Genomic DNA, 9,029 nt, shown 5'->3' on the forward strand with positions numbered 1-9,029 from the left:
TTTTAATTTATATCATATTGTCATATCCAGAGGAGTTGACAGTTTAAAGCAACCAAACAAGTACATATCCAAGTTCACCAAGTATAATATGAATAAGAGAGTTCAGACAAGAAGAGAAACCCAAAAAAATGGAATGTTCATTGATTCCTAAGTTTTGTCCTCATCTATAACAAAGTTGTTGTTCACTTGACAACATCTGATTATGATAGCAGAGAAAAAAAGTCAGAATTGTAACAACATTGCAGGCTCAATATTTCTCTTATAGGTGGCTGTACTTTCATCCAGAACCATTTTCATAAATGGCTATGCTTCGGTTCAGACCCATTTTCTGAGTGTTCACACCACTTCTCTATCAAACAATTCAGTGCCCACACACCTTAGTGTTCACACACCACCTCCATTAAACAGCCAGCCCTATAATTAATCACATACCAAGCTCCAGTTAGGGGCAGAACAACAGTTGTAAGAGAATGGAACTGGAACTGGAAATGGGAACCATTGCTGTGGCAGCTACGGTTGTTATAATGACCATGATGTGTACTAAAATTTTCTTGAAATATATCAGTAACAGTATCAGGAATCAGGGGGCAACTCTTCCACCGGGAAGCTTAGGACTGCCATTCATGGGAGAGACCCTGCAGTTTCTCTGGGCTCTGAGATGTAATAGGCCACAGGATTTTATAGAACAGAGAGTAAAAAAGTTCGGCCCAGTTTTCAAGACTTCAATACTAGGGCAGGATACTGTCATCCTTGCCAGTCCCCCTGGTAATCGTTTGCTGCTCTCCAATGAGAACAAGCTGGTTGTCTCGTCGTGGTCACATCCATTTCTGAAATTGATAGGAGATGATGCCCTTATTAACAAATTTGGAGACCACCATAAGTGCCTCCGGGTAGCCCTTACCAGAGTGTTCTGCCCTGAAACTCTGCAGCTTGTGACTGAAAAAATGAGTAGGGTCATTCAGGGTCATCTCAATCAGAATTGGAAGAACAGAGGGGACCACGTAATTAAGGTGTTCCCGGCCATTAAAAAGCTCATGTTCTCAGTTTTCTGTGAATTGTTTTTCAATATACAGGACAGGCAGTTGGAGACTCAGCTTCTAGAAGCCTGTGAAGGCATTGCTCTGGGTTTGGTTAGTGTCCCCATAGAATTCCTGCCTGGGACTAGCTATCGCAGAGCCAAGATCGCCCGGTCCAGGATGGAAATTATCTTGTTGAATATTATTCAACAGAAAAGGAGATCTGCAGCTAGTGATGATGGAGGAAATTTGGACTTGGGTTCTTCAAAATGCGACCTGCTTTCGAATCTGCTGCGTGTTAAAGATGAAACAGGGGAAGGGCTGAGTGATAAGGAGATCCTGGACAATATCTGTTTCGTCCTTCAAGCAGGATTTGAGACAACAACTGCAACGCTGACTATGATGCTCAAGCTCTTGTCTGAAAACCAAGCGAGTTACGAAGAAATTGTTAAAGGTACTGTCAATCTAAATTCCTGCTCTTCATTTAAAATGTTCTTTTGCAGGAAGTTTACACGTTACATAGTGAAACCTGTTAAATAATGATATTCAAAGCCTGTCCACACCATTCCCATTACAAAACCTATACTCATTTGATAATTCTTACTGCAAGAAGACTTTCATTTGATTGTTGTTTTTCCTTTTTAATGTGGTGTGGTTTACTGTATTAATCTGGTACTAGCTATTTTAAGAAATGACATTTATTTTAATATGGTGTAGTTTAATGTACCAATCTGATAATAGCTATGTCAAAGAACATGTACTTGTTATTGGTAGATAAACTTTATTGGGAAGGAAGACAACAAACCATCCCCACCACACACTCTACACTCATTTGATAGTTTTTTTTGCAAGAAGTATTTGTTTGATCATAGTCTTTCTTTTTTAATATGGTGTGGTTTATTGTACCAATCTAGTACTAGCTATGTTAAGGACGACATCTACTTGTTATTGGTAGTAGATAAACCCAGTTGGGAAGGAAGACAAGAGACCATCCCACCACACAACCTACACTCAATTGATAGGTTTTTTTTGCAAGAAGTGTTAGTCTTTCTTTATTAATCTAGTATATTTTACTGTACCAAGTTGGTACTAGCTATGTCAAGGAACAATACCTACTTTTTATTGGTAGATAAACATGTTACAAAGTGAAACTTGTTAAATAATGATATTCAGACCATCCCCACCACACAACCTACACTCATTTGATAATAATTATAGTTTCCAATTGGCCCATCTTTATTTTAAAATAAATTAATTATTTCACTTAACTTTTTGTCATTAAATATCTAAAATATTTCAAAATCAATAATCTAATTAAATTTAACCTTCAAAGTAAAAATATTCCAAAATCACAAATATAAAATAGTTATTTTTTTGTTCGTTTGTGAAGTCGTTTGTCTCCACCAGAGATGGCTATAAGTTTGCACCTAGCCTGGACCACATCAGCCCTTAACATCATTGGATTTTTTCCCAAAAAATCTCTAGCCCGTGACCTTCCCATTATATAGTGACTTAACAATACACTTTATCGCTATCTATTATATGCTTTATAGACAAAATAAAATAATTATTAACTTTAATTCCATTCTCTTAATTATTTTGTTTATAAAAATAAAAATATATTATATAAAACCATAATAAAAATATTAATATTTTGAAAATTATATGAAATCAATAAAATCAACTTTTTATTTTAATATATAAAAAACTTATTTATATATATATAATTAAATGATATATATACTTACTTTACGAGTAATATTTAATATTATAAGTTGGTACACAATATTTAATTAATATTAAGATTTACATGTGATAATAGAATTTGTAACCAACTCAGATTCAACAACTCCTATGCCATTTAATTCAACATTATGGTCTGAAATGGAACCCTACCTTCCGCAGCAGCCTCAATTTTGCGGGTACATATTGACCATTATGATATAATATTATTAAAACAATGAACATTATGGAACGCTACGGATGGATGCATTGAGCAGTGTTTTTTAATGAATCGGGTAGATGAGTTGTTCGGAAAGTTATGGAAATTTTGGTTATATTTAGAGAAAATTTGACAAGGATTTTTGTAAATCTAAGTTATAATTGTTAAACTTTAAAATTTTAAGTGTCTTAGACTTTTTTGATGGTGCTGAATCCATTTTACCATCAAAAACATGATTCAAAGACTGTCTTTACAAGATTTTTTGAAATTTTTACCTAGATTCTGGCAATTTTGATCATCGAAACAATTCTTCCGCTCGGTAAACAACTCCTTAATAAATGAGAATAAATAAATAACTACTTTCCTTCCCACTTCAATCTCATCGTTGGTTTTCCCGAGCTGTGACTTCATGGTGGAGCAATCAATATTTACCAGGCTTTAGGTTCATTAATATAATGTGCGGAGTTGTATATATTTAATGATGGGCATGCATTAATAAACCTGTAAACTAGTAAATATTGGTGGGCTAGTGTGAGGTGCAGTGAGCGTACATCATTAATTATATATATAAAATATTTATTTCTATCTTTTAGCAAAAAAATCTTAAACAATTATAATTTGTTTAAACAATTGAGAGTGTAACTTTGTGTATCAACACAATACAAACAAAATGGAAAGTTTCATAATCAAGATATGGTGTAAACCTTTATTAAGAAGATGGATTAAAATCAGTTATCATAGGATAGAAATAGATATGCTTATTATGAGGTTTTTTCCGTTTGATAGGGGTAAATATTAATATTTATCTTTCAGGTAAATTTTTATTTTCAAATTTTAAATGAAATTTGAATAATTAAAAAAAAATATTAAGTTATTTGAATTAATAATTTAATGAAAATTAAATTTAACATGATAATTTTATATAAATTATTTAATTTACATTTTTTAATTATAATAATATTTTTATATTTTATTTTATGCTTTTTGATTATAATATATTTTTAACATGTATTTACATATTTTGATTTTACCATAATTATTTCTCACATAGATATAATTGTAAATTTTAAAATTATGAATTTTTGAATTTTTTTCATATATATTTGTATCCCCTAGAGATTTAGTAGCTTGTTTTATTACAGGTAATTATTAGTGAACTTTTTCTTTCTCATTTAAACTTTACATCTCTCATTTTTACAGATTTCACATTACTTTGATCACCAATTGAGCTATCCTAAAACTTATTATAAATAATATATAATTAAATATTTAACTAAATAATTAAAAAATATATAATTCAATGTAAAGAATGTTATTATTATAAATTTTATATAATAATAATAATAATAATAATATTATTATTATTATTATTATTATTATTAATTAAAAAAGTATTATTATTATTATTTAATAAAAAATTATATAATAACATTGTTTATATATATATATATATATATATATATATATATATATATATATAAAAGTTCCAAGGCTTAGCCCAATAAGTGGAGTTCTTGTAGTTAAAATATTTTGTTAATGGTAAGTTATGAGTCAATCATAAGAAATTTATGTAATTTTTAATTTATTTTATATTATTAATATTTAAAAGTTTTTATAATAAATAGAAATTTATAAAATTAAAATCAAAATATAAAATTATATGAATCCAAAATTTACTAATTTAACTTATTGGAATTTATAATAAAATTTATGTAATTTTTAAATTTATTTAATAATTAATATTTATAAAAATTACAGTAAATACATTTTTAGTGTGAAACTTATAAAATGAAACTCAAAATATAAAGTTATATGGGTAATTTTATAAATTACATAAATTTAAAATATCTATAAAATAATTACTATATTGGTAAGATACAAATTTTCTCCAAGTAAAATGGATCCAAAACTTATGAGATTGGAAATATTTATTATTATAATATTATATTTTTAAAATACAAATTTTAAAATTAACGAGTGGTAAATGGATCATTCAAAAATCATGAGAAATTAGTTAATTACGATTACCTCTCATGGAAATGGAAATGGTGATAGATGAATGATTTACTTTGAATCCCAAAAAATGATATCTTATATAATACACTGCCAAATGTAAAATGGATCCAAAACTTATGAGATTGCAAATATTTATTATTATAATATTATATTTTTAAAATACAATTTTTTTTAAGTAAAATGGATTTATTATTAGAATATTATATTTTTAAAATACAAATTTTAAAATTAATGAGTGTTAAATGGATTATTCAAAAATCACGAGAAATTAGTTAGTTACAACTACCTCTCATGGAAATGGAAATGGTCATAAATGATGATTTACTTAAATTAGTTGAATCGCAAAAAATGATATCTAATATAATACACTGCGAAAAGTAAAATGGATCCAAAACTTATGATATTGCAAATATTTGTTATTATAATTATAATTTTTTTCCATATATTAACAGATTTATAAAAATTTTCTATCGTAATTTCTAACTTGTTTATTTTTTTTTAATAAATTAAAATGTTTCGAAAAATAAAACCTAAAACTAAGGCTATTTAAATTATTAAATAATGACCATCCAATCTAATCCGCTACACAAAGGCCTTAAAACTCTGAAAAACTCTCGTGCTTAATACCTGTGCATTCAAATGAATAACCAGAGGATCTGAAAATTTCATAAAAATTGCATTGTGCCTGTGATGTGTGACAGAGCAGATGCAAATTCGTTCAAGTAAAGCTGATGGAGAACCAATCACATGGAAAGATACGAAGAAGATGAAATACACGTGGCAAGTGCTTCAGGAGACACTGCGTATGTTTCCTCCCATCTATGGAACATTCCGCAGAGCCATAGTAGACATTGAGTATTGCGGATACACCATACCAAAGGGATGGAAGGTAGTTATTGAATTGTCGTTGTCGTGATTGTAGATTTTGAGAATATTTTGCGAATTTTATAAGATGATTGATTTTTTTAATTATCAAATTGAGTATTGTGGATATACCATACTAAAGGGATGGAAGGTAGTTATTGAATTGTCGTTATAGTGATTGTAGATTTTGAGAATATTTTGCGAATTTTATAAATAGATGATTGATTTTTTTTAGCTATCAAATTCGATAGACATAATTTCCAATAATATTTTCTAATCTTGCAATTTTGGGATTGCAGCTTTTATGGAGTGTGTATTCTACTCATGTAAATGAGGCCTATTTTGCTGATCCCTGTGAATTCAAACCATCAAGGTTCGATAAGGAAATGGCAGTAAAGAGTATGCCTGCATATACATATCTACCGTTTGGAACTGGAGTTCGAACATGCCCAGGAGAGGAATATGCAAAGATGGAGATACTGTTATTCACATATCATTTTGTTGAAGCTTTCATGGGATTCTCAGCTCTTGATCCTCAAGAGAAAATAAGCATAAACCCTTTCCCTACACCTGCCAATGGATTTCCCATCCGCCTTGTTCCCAGAGCCAGCAGCCCATGAGTGAGGAGATGCAAATGCTGATGCAGGGTTTGATATTATTTACAATAAATGGTCAGAATAGCTTCTGTCCTAATGTATTAGTGTACTGGTGTAAAGAACTTTATATTTTGTGATGGCTTGTTATTTTGTTAATAAAAATATTATATATGTTTGTTATATGTATTATTATTAAAAATGATTGTAATGTTATTTTATATAAAGGAATTTTGATTAAAAGAAAATAGTAATAACATTTTACAATAAATTATATTATAATGAAGGATCTTTGTAACATCCACCAATATTCACATAAATTTTTTGGTCTGCAATATTACTTATATTTACTATGGTATAACTTAAATAAGTTATAGGATTATTTATATTATTTTCAACGGTTTTGTTTTGGTAGTTTAGGGTAATGTTTTTGTTTTGTTTTGTTTTTTATTTATTTATTTTCAATATGTATGGAGTCTTGTTTTATTAAAAGATGGGATAAATAATAATCACTTTCTTACCACTTTCCTTCTCACTCTATCTTCGACTTTATCCAGATATTAGTGTAGGGGCAATTAATTAGTGAGACATAGGTTTATTAATGTGTAGAGTTGTATATATTTATAGTTGGATAATGTATTTATTTAAATTCAACAAAAATTATATATAATTCTGTATATTAATAAATTTATAAGTTAATAAATATTAATTACTTAATATAAAATGTAATAAATATACATCATTAATTATATCTAAAAATTGTATTTCTTTCCTCCTTTTTACCAAAAGAAATCTTGAACAGCTATAATTTATTTAAAAAAAAAAAGGTTAATGTATCGTTGTATATGAACCTAATACAAACAAAATGAAAAGTTCTTAATCAATGTCTTAAAAAAGCTAAATTTTAAAATACAACATTGGGAATATAAAATAGCTTATTCTAATATTCAAAAATATCAGCCGTAAACATTTATTAATATAAATATTAAGAAAATGGATTAAAATCCCAGTTATCATAGAAATAGAGAGATTTATTATGGGACATTTATTATGAGTTATATATATATATATATATTTAGTTAATTTTTCATTTTCAAATGAAATTCGAATAATTAAAAAAAATTGAATTAAGTTATTTGAATTAATAATTTAATAAAAATTAAATTTGTTGAATTAAGGTTAGGAAGAGAGGGCCCTAGATCCAGCAAGTGCTAATTTTCCAGTTATCATCTCTATTGAGATTGTTTGGTTTTTTTCAATCTCAATTGCTTCCCTAAACTTCTCACAATGAAACTGAGCAACCCTAACAATAACAGGTGCCTCCTCAATACATAAGTGATGTTTCGTCCTTCTCAGCATGCTTTGCTAAGGCGGAGGCGTCCTCCCATGTTTTAAGTCAGCCGAGTGCTTTCCTCTGATTGATAGAATGACCAGTCTCACCAATATAGGGGGTCCCTCAGGAACATGGAATAACATAGACACCTTTCATGTCCTTAGGGTTGATGATGTCCTTTATCGACCGGAGGGAGCTACAGATTGTGTTAAGGGGTCTAAAGGTAGAGGGAATATTATGCTTCTTAAGAATCCTTGCAATCTTACCAGTGGTCCCTTGGATGAAAGGGAGATGAACCCCAGAGATTTGATCTTTAGGGTTTTTCTTGACAAATGAATTCTTGTTGGCTTTAAGGAAAGCCTTATGACAGAGGTGCCTACTATAATCGTTATTAACAAAGAAATTAAGGAGGTGGGCCTTCTCTTTATGGAGGTTCTTTTCATCAGATATTCTCAACGCATGAGTGAGAAGCATATTGAGAATGCCTAACTTTTCAGCCACGAAATGAGGGAGCTGGCATGAAGATACTGCTCAGTGTGTGTTTTCTTCTGAAACACTTGGTGGGAGAAGGAACCATCACTATTATTTGAAATAAGAACATCCAGGAAAAGAAGGCATCCATCCACTTCCTGTTCCATAGTGAACTTAATTGTGAGGGATTGATTGTTGAGATGCTTGAAGAAAAGACCCATTTCTTCTTGACCATGAGACCAGATGACATTAGTGTCATCCACAAATCTCTTCCATAGCTTGGGCAAGAGACGAACTAAGGCCAAAGCCTTGGATTCAAAATATTCCATAAAAAGGTTAGCAACAACTCGAAAGGGGGCAAGCTTATGGCAACACCACTGTGTCTGTTCAAGATAATTTTACTAATTTGCACTTCACAATTATAATTTTTTTTTAATTTTTAATTTTTATTTTTCATAGTTATAATAATATATTTTTAGATCTATTTACCTATTTTGATTCTAAAATAATTATTTTCATATAAACATAATTGTATATTTTAAAATTATATATATATATATATATAGTATTTTCAAAGAACACGTAACTAGTAGTAAACTTCCTCTCTTCTTTTCCATAAACCCAAGTACAATACGGTAATTTGAACCTTGCATCTCTCAATTTTCACATATTTCACATTACTTTAATCACCAATTAAGTTACCCCTAAAACTTATTATAAATTATATATAATTAAATAATATTTAATTAAATAAAGAAATATATATATATATATATATATATATATGAATCAAC

The 9,029-nt window shown here is 29.1% G+C and overlaps 1 protein-coding gene across 1 annotated transcript; it reads left to right on the forward strand.

Moving 5' to 3' along the window:
- Positions 1–211: 211 nt before the first annotated feature.
- LOC149223370 (taxane 13-alpha-hydroxylase-like) lies at positions 212–6,614 on the forward strand. The gene is made up of 3 exons (XM_089385820.1): positions 212–1,470; positions 5,676–5,863; positions 6,138–6,614. Exons 1-3 carry the CDS (start codon positions 471–473, stop codon positions 6,456–6,458), a joined length of 1,509 nt encoding a protein of 502 aa, XP_089241946.1. The 5' UTR covers positions 212–470; the 3' UTR covers positions 6,459–6,614.
- The last annotated feature ends 2,415 nt before the right edge of the window (positions 6,615–9,029 follow it).

The sequence above is a fragment of the Pinus tabuliformis genome, chromosome Q (genome assembly GCF_031772625.1).
Source record: "Pinus tabuliformis cultivar Carrire ecotype Pingquan chromosome Q, CPIR1, whole genome shotgun sequence".
Lineage (NCBI taxonomy): Eukaryota > Viridiplantae > Streptophyta > Pinopsida > Pinales > Pinaceae > Pinus > Pinus tabuliformis.

Excerpts from the sequence above, each read along its gene's own strand:
- LOC149223370 (XM_089385820.1), top strand. The coding sequence starts at position 471 with ATGGAACTGGAACTGGAAATGGGAACCATTGCTGTGGCAGCTACGGTT. Across the intron at positions 1,471-5,675 it reads TTACGAAGAAATTGTTAAAG|AGCAGATGCAAATTCGTTCA; the intron begins GTACTGTCAATC and ends GATGTGTGACAG. Across the intron at positions 5,864-6,137 it reads CCATACCAAAGGGATGGAAG|CTTTTATGGAGTGTGTATTC; the intron begins GTAGTTATTGAA and ends TTGGGATTGCAG.